This window comes from Terrapene carolina, unplaced genomic scaffold (assembly GCF_002925995.2).
Source record: "Terrapene carolina triunguis isolate 2854851 unplaced genomic scaffold, T_m_triunguis-2.0 Scaffold423, whole genome shotgun sequence".
Classification (NCBI taxonomy): domain Eukaryota; kingdom Metazoa; phylum Chordata; order Testudines; family Emydidae; genus Terrapene; species Terrapene triunguis.
In genome coordinates this window covers 40,599-60,568 of record NW_020664774.1, presented here as the reverse complement: position 1 = coordinate 60,568, position 19,970 = coordinate 40,599, and the positions used below count along the sequence as shown (strand labels likewise).

The 19,970-nt window shown below is 46.6% G+C and overlaps 1 protein-coding gene across 1 annotated transcript; it reads right to left on the bottom strand.

The window, feature by feature from the left end:
• Positions 1-7,217: 7,217 nt before the first annotated feature.
• LOC112112313 (up-regulator of cell proliferation-like) lies at positions 7,218-16,575 on the bottom strand. The gene is made up of 3 exons (XM_024208201.2): positions 16,282-16,575; positions 15,023-15,094; positions 7,218-12,242 (listed from the first exon to the last, which is right to left on the bottom strand). The coding sequence occupies exons 1-3, from the start codon at positions 16,553-16,555 to the stop codon at positions 7,543-7,545; spliced, it is 5,046 nt and encodes a 1,681-aa protein (XP_024063969.2). The 5' UTR covers positions 16,556-16,575; the 3' UTR covers positions 7,218-7,542.
• Between the last annotated feature and the right edge of the window lie 3,395 nt (positions 16,576-19,970).

Sequence of the window (19,970 nt, the reverse complement as noted above, 5' to 3'; positions counted from 1 at the left end):
AACTCCTTGCCAGAGGGGGAGAAGATGGTGGGAAATTCTGGAGGGGTAGGATGAAGTAGCTGCTATTCTGTATTCTCTGCTGTATTACTTACAATCCAGGTAGTAAGTCTCCATTTACAGAATTTGAATGCGTCAATGTTACTCACCAGTGGCTTATCATAGGTACAGGGTACAATTGCCATGCTAAGATAAAAAAAAAAAAAAAGCTGTAATAAAGGGCTGTGAGCTTTATAGCCTGCAAAGTGCAATGGAAAACGAAGAAAGCAAAATGAATAGTGGAGGAGCAATTTTTGTTCCTTTTTTCCAATGAAATGGGGCTGTTTTTTTTCTACTGACTGCATTTTTGTTGCTATCATTCATCCTTTATATTCTAGTCATTCTCAGGGTATGTCTACACTACGAAATTAGGTCGAATTGATAGAAGCCGGTTTTATAGAAATCGTTTTTATACAGTCGATTGTGTGTCCCCCCACATAAAATGCTCTAAGTGCACTAAGTCGGCGGACCGCGTCCACAGTACCGAGGCTAGTGTCGACTTCCAGAGCGTTGCACTGTGGGTAGCTATCCCACAGTTCCCGCAGTCTCCGCTGCCCATTGGAATTCTGGGTTGAGATCCCAATGCCTGATGAGGCAAAAAAAGTGTCGCGGGGGATTCTGGGTACATGTCATCAGACCCCCCCCCCCCCCCCCCGTGAGAGCAACGGCAGACAATTGTTTCGCGCCTTTTTTCCTGGGTTACCTGTGCAGACGACATACCACGGCAAGCATGGAGCCCGCTCAGCTCAGCTCACCGTCACCATATGCCATCTGGGTGCCGGCAGACATGGTACTGCATTGCTACACAGCAGCAGCTAATTGCCTTTTGGCAGTAGACGGTGCAGTAGGACTGGCAGCCGTCATCGGCTATCTGGGTGCTGGCAGACGTGGGGCTGGCAGACGTGGGGCTGCATTGCTATACAGCAGCAGCTCCTTGCCTTTTGGCAGCAGATGCTGTATTACGACTGGTATCCGTCATCGTCGTATTCCTCAGTGAGTTCGGTCAGAGGCGCCTGGGCGGACATGTTTTGTCTCCTGGAGATTCAGTCCTGCCGGCAGTCCTATTGCATCATCTTGACACTGATGGCTAGCAGTCGTAATGCACCATTTTCTGCCAAGCACCCAGAAGATGCCGATGGCTATCAGTCATGCTGCACCGTCTGCTGCCAGCCTAAGATGTAAAAGATAGATGGACCAGATTTGTTCTGTATTCATTTGCTTCCCCCTCCCTCCGTGAAATCAACGGCCTGCTAAACCCAGGGTTTTGAGTTCAATCTTTAGGGGGGCCATTCTGTGTGACAGTTGTTTGTGTTTCTCCCTGATGCACAGCCATCTTTGTTGATTTTAATTCCCTGTAAGCCATGTCGTCACTCGCCCCTCCCTCCCTCCATCAGACAATAGTTTCGTGCCTTTTTTCAGCCCAGACGCCATAGCACTGGGATCATGGTGCAAATCATGGTGTTACTGGGGCAGGTTCATGCCGTGGAATGCTGATTCTGGGCCTGGGAAACAAGCACAGACTGGTGGGACCGCATCGTGTTGCAGGTGTGGGACGATTCCCAGTGGCTGCGAAACTTTCGCATGCGTAAGGGCACTTTCATGGAACTTTGTGACTTGCTTTCCCCTGCCCTGAAGCACCAGAATACCAGGATGAGAGCAGCCCTCACAGTTGAGAAGCAAGTGGTGATAGCCTTGTGGAAGCTTGCAACGCCAGACAGCTACCGATCAGTCGGGAATCAATTTGGAGTGGGCATATCTACTGTGGGGGCTGCTGTGATCCAAGTAGCCAACGCAATCAAAGACCTGCTGATATCAAGGGTAGTGACTCTGGGAAACGTGCAGGTCATAGTGGATGGCTTTGCTGCAATGGGATTCCCTAACTGTGGTGGGGCGATAGACGGAACCCATATCCCTATCGTGTCACCGGAGCACCAAGCCACCGAGTACATAAACCGAAAAGGGTACTTTTCAATGCTGCTGCAAGTCCTGGTGGATCACCAGGGACGTTTCACTAACATCAACGTGGGATGGCCGGGAACGGTACATGATGCTCGCATCTTCAGGAACTCTGGTCTGTTTCAAAAGCTGGAGGAACAGACTTTCTTCCCGGACCAGAAAATAACTGTTGGGGATGTTGAAATGCCTATCGTTATCCTTGGGGACCCAGCCTACCCCTTAATGCCATGGCTCATGAAGCCGTACACAGGCAGCCTGGACAGTAGTCAGGACCTGTTCAACTATTGGCTGAGCAAGTGCAGAATGGTGGTAGAATGTGCATTTGGACGTTTAAAAGCGCGCTGGTGCAGTTTACTGACTCGCTCAGACCTCAGCGAAACCAATATTCCCATTGTTATTGCTGCTTGCTGTGCGCTCCACAATATCTGTGAGAGTAAGGGGGAGACATTTATGGCGGGGTGGGAGGTTGAGGCAAATTGCCTGGCCGCTGATTACGCGCAGCCAGAGACCAGGGCGGTTAGAAGAGTATAGCAGGGCGCAGTGCGCATCAGAGAAGCTTTGAAAACCAGTTTTGTGACTGGCCAGGCTACGGTGTGAAACTTGTTTGTTTCTCCTTGATGAACCCCCCGCCCCCCCCGGTTCACTCTACTTCCCTGTAAGCTAACCACCCTCCCCTCCCGCTTTCGAGCACCGCTTGCAGAGGCAATAAAGTCATTGTTACTTCACATTCATGCATTCTTTATTAATTCATCACACAACTAGGGGGATAACTGCCAAGGTAGCCCAAGAGAGGTGAGGGAGGAGGGAAGGAAAAGGACACACTGCAGTTTAAAACTTTAACTCTTATTGAAGGCCAGCCTTCTGATGCTTGGGCAATCATCTGGGGTGGAGTGGCTGGGTGGCCGGAGGCCCCCGCACCGCGTTCTTGGGCGTCTGGGTGAGGAGGCTATGGAACTTGGGGAGGACGGCTGTTGGTTACACAGGGGCTGTAGCGGCGGTCTCTGCTCCTGCTGCCTTTCCTGCAGCTCAACCATACGCTGGAGCATATCAGTTTGACGCTCCAGCACCCAGAGCATCGACTCTTGCCTTCTGTCAGCAATCTGACGCCACCTATCCTCTTCAGCCCGCCACTTGCTCTCTTCAGCCCGCGATTCAGCCTGCCACCTCTCCTCTCATTCATATTGTGCTTTTCTGCACTTTGACATTGCCTGCCTCCACGCATTCTGCTGTGCTCTGTCAGCGTGGGAGGACATCTGGAGCTCCGAGAACATATCATTCCGAGTCCGCCGTTTTCTCCTTCTAATCTTCACTAGCCTCTGTGAAGGAGAAACGTTTGCAGCTGGTGGAGGAGAAGGGAGAGGTGGTTAAAAAAGACACATTTTAGAGAACAATGGGTACAGTCTTTCACGTTAAATTTTGCTGTTCCCATTACACAGCTAATGTGCTTTCGTTACAAGGTCGCATTTTTCCTCTTATATTGAGGGCCTGCCGGTTTGGTGTGAGAGATCACTCACGCAGTGCCAGGCAACAGAATTCGGCTTGCAGGCAGCCATGGTAAGCCACAGTCTTTTGGCTTTTTTAACCTTCATAACATGTGGGAATGGTTTCAAACAGTAGTGCCCTCATTTCCCATACCAAGCACCCGTTGGGTTGGCCATTTAAAATGGGTTTGCAATGTAAAAGGAGGGGCTGCGGTTTCCGGGTTAACATGCAGCACAAACCCAACTAACCCCCCTCCCCCCCCAACACCCAATTCTCTGGGATGATCACTTCACCCCTCCCCCCCACTGCGTGGCTAACAGCGGGGAATATTTCTGTTCAGCCGAGCAGGAACGGGCACCTTTGAATGTCCCCTTAATAAAATCACCCCATTTCAACCAGGTGACCGTGAATGATATCACTCTCCTGAGGATAACAAAGAGCGATAAGGAATGGATGTTGTCTGCATGCCAGCAAACACCGGGACCATACGCTGCCATGCTTTGTTATGCAATGATTCCAGACTACATGCTACTGGCCTGGTGTGGTAAAGTGTCCTACCATGGCGGACGGAATAAGGCAGCTCTCCCCAGAAACCTTTTGCAAAGGCTTTGGGAGTACATGAAGGAGAGCTTTCTGGAGATGTCCCTGGAGGATTTCCGCTCCATCCCCATACACGTTAACAGACTTTTCCAGTACCTTTACTGACTGCGATTGCCAGGGCAAATTAATCATTAATCATTAAACACGCTTGCTTTTAAATCATGTGTAATATTTACAAAGGTACACTCACCAGAGGTCCCTTGTGCGCCCTCAGGGTCTGGGAGCACGCCTTGGGTGAGTTCGGGGGTTACTGGTTCCGGGTCCAGGGCGACAAACATATCCTGGCTGTTGGGGAAACCGGTTTCTCCACTTCCTTGCTGTGAGCTATCTTCATTGTCTTCATCATCATCTTCCTCGTACCCCGAACCCGCTTCCCTGTTGCGTGATTCTCCATTGATGGAGTCAAAGCACAGGGTTGGGGTAGTGGTGGCTGCACCCCCTAGTATGGCATGCAGCTCCGCGTAGAAGCGGCATGTCTGCGGCTCTGCCCCGGACCTTCCGTTTGCCTCTCTGGCTTTGTGGTAGGCTTGCCTTAGCTCCTTAATTTTCACGTGGCACTGCTGTGCGTCCCTGTTATGGCCTCTGTCCTTCATGGCCTTTGAGACTTTTTCTAATATTTTGCCATTTCATTTACTGCTACGGAGTTCAGCTAGCACTGATTTGTCTCCCCATAGGGCGAGCAGATCCCGTACCTCCCGTTCGGTCCATGCTGGAGCTCTTTTGCGATTCTGGGACTCCATCATGGTTACCTGTGCTGATGGGCTCTGCGTGGTCACCTGTGCTCTCCATGCTGGGCAAACAGGAAATGAAATTCAAAAGTTCACGGGGCTTTTCCTGTCTACCTGGTCAGTGCATCTGAGTTGAGAGTGCTGTCCAGAACGGTCACAATGAAGCACTGTGGGATAGCTCCCGGAGGCCAATAACGTCGAATTCCGTCCACACTACCCCAAATCCGACCCGCAAAGGCCGATTTCAGCGCTAATCCCCTCGTCGGAGGTGGAGTAAAGAAACCGGTTTAAAGGGCCCTTTAAGTTGAAAAAAAGGGCTTCGTCGTGTGGACGTGTCCAGGCTTAATTCGATTTAACGCTGCTAAATTCGACCTAAACTTGTAGTGTAGACCAGGCCTTAGAGGCCCCTGTTTGGTAAAAATCAGTGTACTTGATTGTCAGCATGACACCAGAGAAGCTGTTGTGAATACACCGGCTGGGGAGGTGCTGCCAAGTCAGCTCTTGAGCAGAACAGGGACTGCATTAGGAACCGTACGCATACCCGAGTAAGATCCCCTTTGTTTCTTTGGTTGCTTATAAGAAACTTCACTTCATCCTTTGAGGTCAAATCTCTCATCAGAAGGGAATCCCTAAAACCGAGCAAAGCCCTCTTTAATCATTTAGGACACTGACTAATTCCCTGAGCGTTTGTAACCATGCCGACAGACACACACACACAGAGCTGGGGTTGGACCAGGAGTCAGAGGGCAATATCTTACTGCCAGACTAAGGGGACACCAGCAGGGTAGTATAAAGCATTGGTGAGAGAGATGTCCTCTTTCCTTTCTCTCAGTAGTTGTACCTATAGGATTGACTGATTCCTAAGGGCTGGGGAAGCCAGCTGCAGGGTGAAGGGAGGATGTGCCTCTGGTTTCGGGCTGGATCATGTATAATTTAAGGCCAGAAGGTGTTATGCTTATAAGAAGCACACAGGATCTTTTTCAGGGGAAAAGGCAATACGCAGCGTTTATTGAAGATATAACAATTAGCATATGCATTCAATCACACCACACCCCCACACACACTTTCCTGCCAGTCGATGTTATTGTTACCAGGCCAGAGTCCGGATCAATCTAATGGCCAGCTAGGTTGATCATGAATAGGGAGGAGCCGGGTTCTGTCGGTCGCGACACGATGCTCCGGGGAAGTCTTGGCAGGACGAACCCAAAGTTTCATGTCAAGGCAGCCTGTTTATATAGTGATCTTCCTTCATTGGGACCAACGAGGTTTGCACCATCATGCTGTAATCAATTGTTGTTTGACGAGTGCTTGTTTTCTTAAATAGTTTTTCTTGTCCTTTATCTTGTTCTTTCATCAAGTCTCTCAGGGAGTTACCCCAGGCTTGTTTTGATCACAACTATCTTGTCCCCATAGATGGGTGCCTGTCTCATCTTTAGAGTCGTCAATCTGCCCTCCTCTAACATTTCAATAGGGGTGTGTTGCAACCTCCTGGCGCCCATGCGTCTGTCTTCAGTTCCACCCTAGAACATCTGGTCCGGTGATGGCCTTCACACTTATCTCTTAACACACACATTCCTCATTCACACACAACACAGAATTGATTTACACAGAGCATTTGAACAGGAACATCAAGTTGCAATGCAAGAGAAAAACAACCATTGCATTCTTTTACTTATTTTAAAATACTAAACCTACAACAAAGTGGTGACCCTAAAAGGTCTGTCACTGCCTTGAACTCAGCTCAGATACAGAATTATACAAAATACAAACATAAAATCCTACTACCACAAAGGGATCATGAAATCATCCAGTCTGACCTCCTATATATCACAGGTTTCAGAGTGGTAGCCGTGTTAGTCTGTATCAGCAAAAACAACGAGGAGTCCTTGTGGCACTTTAGAGACTAACACATTTATTTGGGCATAAGCTTTCATGGGCTAAACCCCACTTCATCAGATGCATGGACAGTAGGCAGATATATATACAGAATACCTGAAAAGATGGGATTTGCCTTACCAAGTGGGGGGTCAGTTCTAACGAGACAATTCAATTAAAGTGGAAGTGGGCAATTATCAACAGGAGGAAAAATCACTTTTGAAGTGGTAATCAGGGTGGCCCATTTCAAACAGTTGACAAGAAGGTGTGAGTAACAGTAGGGGGAAATTAGCATGGGGAAATTAGTTTTTGTAGTGACCCATCCACTCCCTGTCTTTATTCAGGCCTAATGTGATGGTGTCCAGTTTGCAAATTAATTCTAGTTCTGTTGGAGTCTGTTTTTGAAGTTTTTTTGTTGAAGAATTGCCACTTTTAAGTCTGTTGTTGAGTGTCCAGGGAGATTGAAGTGTTCTCCGACTGATTTTTGAATGTTATCATTCTTGACGTCTGATTTGTGTCCATTTATTCTTTTGTGTAGAGACTATCCAGTTTCACCAATGTACATGGCAGAGGGGCATTGCTGGCACATGATGGCATATATCCTATTGGTAGACACGCCACATTTGAAAGATGGCACCGCACTCATATTTTTGAGGTATCACATAGTTACGTGATGCAAAATAAAACCAATTTTCTTACTTTCAGTCTGCATTTGAAAGCTGCAAATTGTACCTGAGTTTTCCGTATTTTCCACATATCACAAACCCACACACTTTTAATGAGTATTTATATAACAGACGTCACCAACTGTTGTTCTGCTGAATTGAATGAACTGCCATTTAAATGGATTTTCTCAGCATGTTGGTTATTTCATTTTGAATGCTTCCTCCAGGCTCTCCAGGGCCTGCTCTTTGGTTATTTTTTCCCAGTCCCCTGGGAGCTCGGCTGGTTCAGCAATATATGCTTCAGCAAATTCTTGATTGAACTCCTTAAAAACAAACTTCCAGTAATCAGAGGCGTTGATGCAGGGATCTGGCTGGATGCGCCAGTCGGGAAAAATAGTGCGATAATCTTTATAAAGATGAACCTCCCATTGTGTCTCCGGGCATTGGAATGTGCAATTGGAAACCACAGCAGAGGAGCATAATTCATAAACGAGTATGTTTGTTTCACTGCACCTGTATTCCCCTAATCCTTGAGGCCGATGTACCGATGCAAAATGCTCCTTATGATCAGTACCTACTGCCTCACAGGGGACTTTACAGAATGGACACTGCTTCCCACAGCCAAACACTCGCTTGAAGATCTCATCCTGGGGCTTCACTGACAGAAGGGAGAGTTTAAACTCTATTTCCAAATTTTTAAATTCAGCTAAGATTTGTTGCTCCAGGTCAGAAAGGGAAGTCTGAATGAAAGCAGCGAATTTCCCAGTGTTAATGGAGTTTATAAACCGTATCCCTACTAAGCGGTCTTTGGAAATGACCAGATCTTTCTGCAGCACTTGGCAAAAGTTGTCTATAAAGGCCAAAACTGTGTTAGACTTATCTTCGGAGTTTTCCAGAGCGCCCCTGACTCTCTCTATTACAGTGGATAGAATCTCTCTCTCCAAATCTTCCAGGCCTTCGTTCTCACTGTAGTGATCAACCAGGTGTCTCTGTATCTGGCTTTTCACAAAATCTTCATAGTTTTCAATATATCTCACATAGTTGTAAAAATCATTTTCCTCCAACAATTTTTTCTGCGTGGTAAATTGGAAAAAGCCCCGGCTGGCGTAATCAATGGACTGTCCATTTCTGAGCATGTCATCTGCCATTGCTATTCCTAGCCTCTTCTTCATATAGTCCACCAGGGCAGGTTTCAGACACTGGTCACAGAAATCCCTGGCTCTCTTGTGACTTACCTCTTTGTCTAAGTAAAGATCTTTCAGGATGGAGAAATACTGAAGTTTAAGTTTCTTCAGACTTTGCCGAGGGTCAGTTTCTTTCTTAAAACTATCGTGGATTTCTTGAAACACACTAGCAGCTTCTCCCAAAATGTGAAGCTTCAGGTCAACTTCAAAGCAGCCACTAGTGTGAAGTTTTGAAACATCCTCCTGTTGGAGTCTCTCATTGATCATACACAGCAAATCTCTGCAATAGATTTTGTCATAGTCTCCTTTGGAATTTGCTTTCTCATCAATGTAAGCAGAGCACTGGCGCATTAAGGATGTAGCAAGTTCCTCGGCTTTATGCCAGCTTTCCTTTGTGAATAGTTCCTTCAAAGTTTCAGACCATGCTAAATCTAAGTATTCCTTTTTCATTGTGAAAGAGCTCATTGAATAATGTAGCAAGCTCCCAGCTTCTTGAGGCATCAGTCTCCCTCGAATCTCCAGGTCCTCTTCCATCAGGCTTTGCATTTCTTGAAAAATTGGTCGCTTCATTGAAGAAAATAACATTGACTCGGACAACACCTCTCTCCACATTGCTTTGAATTCCTGCTCCAGTTCCTCATTGTTCAGTTTACGCTCACGACTCCTGCAGTCTTCCAGAAGCTTGTCAACCTCCTGTTCAATTATTTTCCTGAACTCAGCCTCGCTGTTGTCATACTTACAATGGCGCTTTCTATTGTTCTTTGCTCTCTCCAGCTGTTGGTGTGAATAATGGTGAAACGTAGTTGTCGTGCTTCTTGTGCTCCTGATGAAATCTTCTTTGATCTCTAACATGCGCGTGCCTGATGCCCCATCTTTTATATATTTTTCCAAACACTCAAAAATCTTGTCTTCTTCATGCTGCAGTTTCTGCTGGGTTTCCCGACTTAATTGGGCGAAGACCTCGCTCTCCAGTTCATCTGGTGCCTGATTCTGGATGAATGTTTCTTGTTCAGACAGCCAGAGATGCATCTTCTTTTTCAACTCCCATTCCAGTTCAGAAAACTTGGCAGACAACTGGTTGTAGGCCTCTGTGGCAAGGGGGTTTCTGAAGCTGAAGCAGAAGTTCTCATGCTTCAGTGCATTCCACAGGCTCTTCACCCATTCAGTAAACTGGGGAATGTTTTTGGGAGCAATCTCAACTGAATGGATCCTTATAAATTGAAACAGGTGTTTCTTCAGCTCCCCCACGCTCTCACTGTATTCCAAGTTCACTGGCGCCATGGGAGGGACTCCTTGCCACAGGCTGGGGAGGTACCAATCTTGTATTTTTGGATCATAGTCCATAATATCTGAGAATGTCACTTCTTTGTGTAGTTTTTCCATCCTTGCTGCAGCTTTGGTAATTTCATTCAGCTGCTCCAGGAGGTGTTTCCTGTCCCTCATGTTTTGCCCATGCGCAGACACATCACTGACGTTCTGATGCACAAATAAACACTGGGGGTTTTGCCCGATTTCCTTTATTCTGAGAAAGGCATGGACCATAATTTGCAGAACATCCTTCATTTCGGTGACGTTCTCTGTGGTCATGTTAACGATGGTTATGTCACTCAGTCCTGTCACCAGGGTGGCCAGCTCATTGTCATGTTGATAACTGTCCTCTAATTTGGCCAGTTCAGGGGCTTTCAGCCCTTCTGTGTCTATCACCAGGATGAAATCACAGCCCAGCTCCTGCTGAAAGTTCTCTGCCACTTTAATGAGTGACATGAAGGCTCCTCGCATACATTGGCCACTGCTCACTGCAAACTGCAGGCCGAACATGGTGTTGAGGAGGGTGGATTTCCCAGTGCTCTGCCCTCCCAGTACTGTTAGAACCACCATTCTGGACCTTCCCCCCAGCTTGGCATGGAGCTGACTCAGAACATCTGTCACCCACTGCAGTGGGATGTTGGATACATCTCCATCGATCAGCTCCATGGGAAACCCTTCCAGCATCAGGTCAGCTGCTATGCCTGGGAGACGGGTGAATTGCTTTTGGCTTTCTGCCATTTTACCTTCCTTCACCATTGCGTGTTCAGCCTCATACAACTGTCCCAACTCACGCAGGAAATGTTCCACCCCTAGGGAACCAGAAGAGATTAATTTATCTAGTTCTTCTAGCTTTTGTGGGTCACCTGCCAAAGCATTATACTGAACTTGTAGTCTGGAATGTTCATCCTTAGCAATGTGATCCAGAGTAAACTTCAGCCATTTGAGGAAGTGATGTTTTTCCACTGCAGTCAATTGTTCTAGTCCATTGATAAATTTAATCAGCCCATCGTTAAGCTCACAATTATTTTGCTGGGCATGAAGCTCTGACAGTTTTTCTTTCAGCTGCATTTTATAGTCTTCAGGAGGGACAGTCCCTTGTTCTTTCATTCTGCACAGCTCTTTTTCTACTTTAGTCAAGGTATTCCACAGATCTCCTTGGAGTTTCAGCATTTCTGCCTTGCAATTGGTCACATCTCTCATGTTCACGGTAATTTCTCTAGCCCACATGCTTCCGCTCTGACATTCCTCACAGTCCTCATCTACAAGGACACCTAATTCACGTGCTGCCGTAGCCACAGCTTCCATATTTCCTCTCTTGGTAGAGGAGTCCATTATGCTTCGTATCGTGCGCTGGAGATTTTCTACGAATTCTGTCTCATTTGTGCCGTTGCTTTTCTCCAGCACATTTAATTTGTTCAGTTTCAGCACTGGGGCTAATTTAGTAAGGAAACCCAGCGTTTCACTGCATTGCTCAGCCTGGGCACTGAGGATGAAGTAGTATTTAGTGGCTGATCCCTGCAGAGATGATAACAGCGCGTACTGTCTCTCACTAATACTCTCAGTAACTATGAACACTGCTGAGGAGACCTCTGTTAAAAAGCTGAACTGCAGCCAGTGGGACTCAATGTCTCCACGCAGGTTTGTAACCGCAACGGGCTCTGGGAAAAGATCTGAATTCTCCCTCCCACCAGGGAAATACCAGGAAATCTCAACCAGGCCATCTGCGATTTTCCGAGGGACGTTCCCAGACTCCATGTCCCGATGGATGAAGAAATCGTGGTGCTGCTGGGAGGGGCTGAGAACCTCATTGAGGAGTTTGGACTTGGAGAAGTTGCAGCTCCCCAGCCGCACAAAGGAAATGGTTGGCACGGACATGAGCACCAGGCTCTCCTCTCTGAACCCTCTGCTGTCTGCCAGGGAGTGCGGCCTCCACTTCCTCACAATGTCCCTCATGGCCCACAGCATTAGGGTGCACTTGGGGGTGTCGAGGGCAGGCAGCAGCAAAGGGAGGGCAAACTGGCACATGGACATTTTGGACAGGATCTCCTGCTGCAGGAAACTGTCTGAGCAAAGCAGAATGGCGCAGAGAACATCGAGGGGGTGCAGAGAATCTCTGGCATCTGAGTTGCTATGGTGAAGAACATTGCCACCACCACCTTGTCTCCCATTCTCCTCACTGCTGGCTTGGTCACCAGTTGCTCCCTGCCAAAAGTTTGTGTTTCTGGCCGTCCTATTCAGAGCCATGACCTTCCTCAGAAAATGCCACGGTAAATCCCCTAATGCCCGAGGAGTCCAGTCCTTTAGACTTTCTGGGTTGATTTCCTGAAGATCCCTCAATCTCAGCTTCATGCTTTTGTGCTGCTCCATCTTCAGCTTGGCCAGGATGTCCTGGAGTGCTCTCCTTCTCTCTGCAGGAAGAGGTTAAAGCATGAGCAGGTTTCAGAACTGATATTTAAAATATACATATTTTTTGGCAAGTCTCTTTTGACACTGAACATTGGTGCACACCAGGGGGTGGTGAGAATTGTGGTCTTCACTTTCAAGTATGAGTGAAAGAGAGGGTGAAAACACGTAAAAAATTTGGAGCATGAATGGGTGAAGAAATGATCAGTGAAGCTAAACTTTTCAGTTCTATTCTGTTATCTCTTCAGTTCCTTGAAACCTGTTCTGTTCTCTTTGTGCAAATTTAAAGAAACCTACCTACCTGCCAATCCAGCAAAGCAAATAACCCCAACCAATCAAAAACAAACTCTTTGCCTCAGAATCTTCAAAAGTATTTAGGTCCCTAATTTCTGTTGATTTCATGCTTCTCTCTCATTGAACATTTGTAATGACAGACAGTCCCCACGCTCTTTCCTCCCTCATAAAAGGACAGTCACAGCAGCAAATCCTTTTAGGCAGTATTGTGAGTACAGCTCTTTGCACCTTGAGCTGTGAAACCCAAAGCACATGAAACTTGTGCCTAATTCTGCATCATTTAATGCGAGTGTTTCCATTTGGATCCAATTGGTTCCAAACTGGTGGAGAACCGAGGACGTACAAACAAGGATTTTTGTTTGCTAAGGTAGTTTCTCCATGCTTAGCTCACTGATTGTCATCAAACAAGGAAATAAATAAGTTGGCAATTGCTAAATGCATCATGTTGTGCTAACTTTAAAACTATTAAGCTAATAACTGCATCTTAAACACTTATAAGAACTTTCAAAACCACCTGGGGGATCTAGGAGCACATGTTTCTGGTGCAAGGATCTCACAGCTGTGAGATATAACAACAGAAAAATCAGTTCGGACCAACACCTTCCCTGCAGCAAGTGGGGCTTGGAGCAGGGTAGGCTACTTATGGGCTAGGGACATAGGAGTCCTTTCCCACTAGGTTGAAGAGAAGAATCACTTTGTTGCTGTTCCTACAGCCCTGAGGTTGCATTCATACGGGCCCCTCCTGCCTTTTCATTCTGCAGAGAGAAAGTCCAGGGAAGGGCACAAGGGGGGGACTCTCAGACCCTGAATCTGCTCCCCACACAACCCTCCACTCCCCTGCACTAAATCCTGCCACAAGACTGTTATGTTCACCACCTACACCCTGAAGTTAGATAAAAGCATAACATGCTTTTGCTGGAAAATGACCACATGTTCCTGGTTTTCCTGGACATTGCACCTTTTTTGTGCCTCCTTTATGTGTCCAGGTGGTTTTTTCTAATATCCGGGTGCTCCGCTCTGGTGTTATCCGGACCGGTGACCTGCCAGGTCACTCCAATCCTTGACTCTGGGATCCAGCCTTACCCTGCTCTGCTGTGAGAGCCCCCCACTCCTGGGCTGTCCATGCACAGCCTCTGGCATGTAAACTGCTCCTTGGATTGTGCAACCGAATGACACTCGCCAATAGCTCCAGTCCCAGACACAACCCTAGGAACCTCCGTCTTGCAGTATCCAGTTATGCCCACTGGCCGCTGCAAGCTTATATAAATTCGTCAATTTAACAAAGAAATTGATATGTCCCAGCCTTGTTCTCCCAAGGGGAGCCTCTAACACACTGCAAACCAACCGCACTGCTTCAGGTCGATGTATTAGCTATAAAGGTAGATTTAAGTGATTATAAATCAAAGCAGAACAAGTCAGATTTGGTTAAATGAAATAAAAGCAAAACGCATTCTAAGCTGATCTTAGCACTTTCAATGTCCTTACAAACTTAGATGCTTCTCACCACAGGCTGGCTCTTCAGCCAGGCTCTCCCCTTTGATCAGTGGTTCAGTTGCTTGGTGGCGGTGGTGTCTGTAGATGTAGGTGGAAGAGAGAGCACATGGCAAAATGTCTCTCCCTTTTATCATGTCCTTTCTTCCCTCTTGGATTTGCCTCCCCGCCCCAACTTCAGAGTCAGGTGAGCATTACTTCATCGCAGTCCCAAACTGCCCAAAGGAAGGGGGTGACTCCCTCCAGGGTCTAACAGATTCTTTTGTTGCTGCTTAAACCAGTGTCCTTTGTTCCTGTGAGGCTGGGCTGGGTTTGTCCCATACATGACCTGATGAGGTGTGAACTGCCTCTCTGCTCTTGGGGAGTTTTTGCATGGGCTTCTTTTAGCCATGAGGGTACATTTTCAGCCTGATAACTATATACATGAAATTATAACCTATAACCTCACTATAACATTACTGTAACAATTACTGTAACATCACTATAACAACCATTCTCAGTTCATTATGAGCCTTCCGAAGACACCCAACATGACAAACTTTGCACTGGATACCACACAATAATTTTATAAAGATGAACATGGGGGTGTAGGGTGTTCCCCCAACGTACAGAGCATCACACCGGGGTTTTTGCAGAGCAGATATTGCTGCTCAGAAAGATCCCTGATTGGTCCACTTCCCAATTGGTCCCTCCCCCCTGCATCAGCAGCTGATTGGTTCATTCCCCTGCAAGCCACAGCTGCCAGATCCTGCCCACCCAGGCCCCGGTTCCAGCCATGGGCAGAAGGGGATCCTGCAGTGAGGCGCTAACTGATGGCCATTGCTACATCCTGGGCTTGTGCCAGCTGCCCTGCTGGAGAGACACTGTCCCCCACCTCCAATGAGTACCTCCCACCACAGGTGCCCCCTCCAGCACCCCCAATTGTACCCCCAGCTCTCCCCCTCCCCCCTCTGGCAGTGTCCTCTCTTTGAGAACCTGGAACGTTCATAAAAGAAAATACCTTTAAGAAGTTCTTCCCCCACCATCTCTGGGTCTTGGTGAGTCTCTGATTCCTGGTCTGGATTTGAACCACCTAGAAAGACATTGTGGGTACTTAAAGATCCTCTTGATTAACTTCTCAAATGCATCTTTGTTCATAGCCACACAAATAAGCCAACTCTAGGAGTGGGAGTCAGTCTCTAATTTCTGCAAAATAATCTGACACATGCAGTGAATTTCTCTTGAATTCTTGGTTCTTAAAGTACATCCCGCATAGAGAACAGGAGTACTTGTGGCACCTTAGAAACTAACAAATTTATTTCAGCATAAGCTTTCGTGGGCTACAGCCCACTTCTTCGGATGCATAGCGTGGGACACACAGACAGAAGATATTTATACATACAGAGAACATGAAAAAGTGGAAGTACGCATACCAATTGTAAGAGGCCAATCGATTGAGATGAGCTATCAGTAGCAGCAGAAGAAAAAACTTTGAAGTGATAATCGAGATGGTGTGAGGAGAACTTAACATGGGGGAAAAAAATTCAGTTAGTGTAATGACCCAACCATTCCCAGTCTCTGTTTAGGCCTAAGTTAATTGTGTCTAATTTGCATATTAATTCGAGTTCAGCAGTCTCTCTTTGGAGTTTGTTTTTGAAGTTTTTTTGGTGCAGTGTGAATCTGGATGTTTTTACAAGCTGTGCAGCATTGACAAAGGACATTCCCCATTAATATGTGTGTATTTATGTGGGTGAGACACCTCTGATTTCTCACTCTGATTTCAAATCATATTTTAGATCTTATTCATTCCATACTTTCATAGTTTAGCCCTAGCCATATAGTCTCACGTTTCTTTGTTTATGCAGACTCTCAGGATTGCTGGGTCAATGTATCTACATAAATATATTTTTTGCTTTGTACCAAATGCGGCAAGAACAAAAGCTCACTATGCAGAGGACATATCTCTTGATGGAAACAAACAGGCGAAAAATCCAAATGTTTTTTTTTGCTTTTGTTGAAAACTGGGAGAAGGAAAAAGTAAAACCTGGATCTGAAGAGGGAGCAAAGATTACCCAAAAAGTATACAAATACACCTAAAATCTAAGAACTTTCTGGAACCTTCTTGCAAACTCCTGACATGCCTAAAGTATATGGAGAATTAAGTCCATATTTTATCTAGGCTCATGCATACACATATTAGAAAGCAAATGCTACGCAGGGAAGTTGCAGAGGAGTGACCATAAGAGAAGGTGTTTTAGCCCTCTAGGTCTTGTTTCTTACCCCCTCCTGTTGTTTTTGTCAATCTCTCTGCCAGGTCTTGCTGGTTTATAGCCCTCAGCACCTTCCTAGTCACCTCCACCCCATCGTCATCCTTGCAGCCACGGAGCATCTCCTCAGTTAGGTCTCTGGGGTCTGCCACCTGCAGTGTGCTCCAGGGGATGTTTCCAGAGCCTTCTTGCAACTGAATTTCACTCAGTTTGGATTTAAATGTCTCAAACTCTTCTCCCAGGTCTTCCAGGGTTCCCAGCAGACTCTCTCTCACCGTCTGCTCCATGCTGCTGCCTCAGAAGACGGACCACAGCCTCAGGAAACTGCTTCTGTGCCTGCAAACAGGAAGCTCAGCAATGATTTATTTCCAGAGACAAGCCAAAAACGAAACTAAAGTGCACACTGCATGGAGCAGCCCCGCTCCCTCCCCTCCGTCAGAGCTGCTCCGCACAATGTGCACTGGACCAGGGCTGTGCATTTCACTTCACCCCCCAAATTCAGAGCCCCAAACACTGACCTGACACTTCTGATCTATCTTCCTCCCAACAATAACTCCTTAACAGGTTAGTAAGCCTCATTTCACCAAATTCATTCAGCTGCTGGTCTAGTCTAGTGCCCTCCAGATGGAATCTTTCCGGTCTACGGCTTCAGGGAATGTATCCTGTCTAAATGAATACCAGGAATAATGGAGCAGAAGTCACACCTTGTGGCACCCCAGACTGTTGCTTAGGCCCGGTCTACACTTAAAATATAGGTTGACTTAACTCTGTTGCTCAGAGATGTGAAAAATCCCCTCCCTCTGTCGCTATGCCGACCTAACTTCAAGAGTGGATGCATCCAGGTCAGCAGTTCTCAAATTGTGGGTCGGGATCCCAAAGTGGATTGCGGCCCTATTTTAATGAGGCCACCAGGTCTGACATTAGGCTTGCTGGAGGCCGGGGCCTAAGACAAAATCTGAGTCCCACCACTTGGGGCCGAAGCCTGAGGGCTTCAGCCCTGGGCAGTGGGGCTCAGGTTACAGACCCCTGGGTCTGAAGCCCTGGGGCTTCAGTTTTTCCCCCTGCCCCCCGCAGGGCGGTGGGGGCTCAAGCAGGCTCAGGCTTCAGTCCTCCCTCCTGGGGTCATTTTTATTGTCAGAAGAGGGTCACAGTGCAGTGAAGTTGGAGAACCCCTGATCTCGGTGAATGGAAGAATGCTTCCATTGCCGTAGCTACTGTTGTTCAGGGAGGTGGTGTTCCTACGCCAACAGAAACACCCCTTCCATCACTGCAGGCTGCATCTACCCAGTGGGATTATGTTGGCATAGCTACAGCGAAGTAGACATGCCGGTGTAAACCACCATAGTGTAGACATACACTGAGACCTGGTCTATGCTTAAAAGTTAGGTTGTAGCTTTGTACAGTGGAAATTCATACCTCCGAGCACTGTAGCAATGCCAGCCTGACCACTGGTGTAGTGGTGGCTAGATCCATGGAAGAATTCTTCCATTGACCTCACTGCCGCCACTTGGGGAGGTGGATTACCTACAGTGATTTGAAGACCCCTTTCATCGCTGTAGGAAGTATCTACACTATGGCACTATAGGGGCACAGCTGCACCACCATAGCGGTGCTGCTGTAGTACCTGTAGTGTAGGCGTGGCCTTAGTCAACGTTACTAGCGTCCATGCTCATTCTCTCTCACCCTCACACACCGAACGAGAGAATCAAGAATCAAGCAGGACTCCTTGATGTTTTTATTAGAGCACAGTGGCAGCTCTGCTGTTGTTGAGTCTGAGAGTCACTCAAGCTCAGATCCACAAAGAATCTATATCATTGCAGAGGTTTAAAGGTGACTGCTTTACGTGCTCTAAAATCCTCATGCTGATTCAGCTTGTTTTGAAATTTGCTGTATCTCATGAGGGTGTGGGGTAAAGGTTGTGGTCATTTGAGCATGAGGCTCTTGTGAAACAGCCCTTCCCCCACCCCTCCAGTCATGTGTTTACAATAGATTCTGGTTCTGATAACACTGGTCTACAATTTTTGAGAAGTCGTCTGCTTCCGAGATAAAATGTGCTATTTATTATGTATTTTGATGTGCTGAATTCAAATATGACAATTAAAACAACTGATTGGCTACTGTTTCTAAGATATTTAAGTTTTTACATTTTATATCTATGTATATTGTGTAGATAGTAGAGTTTTAATCATAAATTGTAAACCTAGGTCTTTTCATTTGTTTATGGTTGCTTTACATGATAATATTTCACCTGTCCTGTTTATGTAACACTTTAAAAATCAGCAAAAGGGTTATATAAATAAAATTTATTATGAAACAAAAGGCAACAAACTATTCTGTACATAGTTTAGTCCTATTCAGTGTCTACTCGGCACTTCTTAGCTTGTCTCTTGTATTCATTAAAGGGAGCATCTCTTGTCACTGTCCAGCAATAGTCTGCAGGCATTGATGGGCTCCATTTGCCCTGATAGCCTTTCTCCATTGTTGCAATGTCCTGGTGAAATCGCTCGCCGTGCTCGTCGCTCACTGCTCCGCAGTTCGGTGGAAAAAAATCTAGATGAGAGTGCAAAAAATGTATCTTTAGTGACATGTTGCAACCAAGGCTTTTGTATGCCTTGAGGAGGTTTTCCACCAACAACCTGTAGTTATCTGCCTTGTTGTTTCCGAGAAAATTTATTGCCACTAACTGGAAGGCTTTCCATGCCGTCTTTTCCTTGCCACGCAGTGCATGGTCAAATGCATCATCTCGAAGAAGTTCATGAATCTGAGGACCAACAAAGACACCTTCCTTTATCATAGCTTCACCTAACCTTGGAAATTTTCCACGGAGGTACTTGAAAGCTGCTTGTGTTTTGTCAATGGCCTTGACAAAGTTCTTCATCAGACCCAGCTTGATGTGTAAGGGTGGTAACAAAATCTTCCTTGATTCAACAAGTGGTGGATGCTGAACACTTTTCCTCCCAGGCTCCAATGACTGTCAGAGTGGCCAATCTTTCTTGATGTAGTGGGAATCTCTTGCACGACTATCCCATTCGCAGAGAAAACAGCAGTACTTTGTGTATCCAGTCTGCAGACCAAGCAAGAGAGCAACAACCTTCAAATCGCCACAAAGCTGCCACTGATGTTGGTCATAGTTTATGCACCTCAAAAGTTGTTTCATGTTGTCATAGGTTTCCTTCATATGGACTGCATGACCAACTGGAATTGATGGCAAAACATTGCCATTATGCAGTAAAACAGCTTTAAGACTCGTCATCGATGAATCAATGAACAGTCTCCACTCATCTGGATCGTGAATGATGTTGAGGGCTGCCATCACACCATCGATGTTGTTGCAGGCTACAAGATCACCTTCCATGAAGAAGAATGGGACAAGATCCTTTTGACGGTCACGGAACATGGAAACCCTAACATCACCTGCCAGGAGATTCGACTGCTGTAGTCTGGAGCCCAACAGCTCTGCCTTACTCTTGGGTAGTTCCAAATCCCTGACAAGGTCATTCAGTTCACCTTGTGTTATGAGGTATGGTTCAGAGGAGGAGGATGGGAGAAAATGTGCGTCCTGTGACATTGATGGTTCAGGACCAGAAAGTTTCATCCTCTTCCTCTTCCTCGTCTGACTCAAGTGAGAATGATTCTGGTGCATCAGGAACCGGCAGTCCTTCTCTGCGGAGTACTGGGCGTATAGCTGATGGAATGTTTGCA

Coding starts and splice junctions, on each gene's coding strand:
- LOC112112313 (XM_024208201.2), bottom strand. CDS start 16,555: ATGGAGCAGACGGTGAGAGAGAGTCTGCTGGGAACCCTGGAAGACCTG. Junction 15,095..16,281: donor GACAAAAACAACAGGAGGGG/GTAAGAAACAAG, acceptor ATGTCTTTCTAG/GTGGTTCAAATCCAGACCAG. Junction 12,243..15,022: donor GGGGGAAGAACTTCTTAAAG/GTATTTTCTTTT, acceptor CTCTTCCTGCAG/AGAGAAGGAGAGCACTCCAG.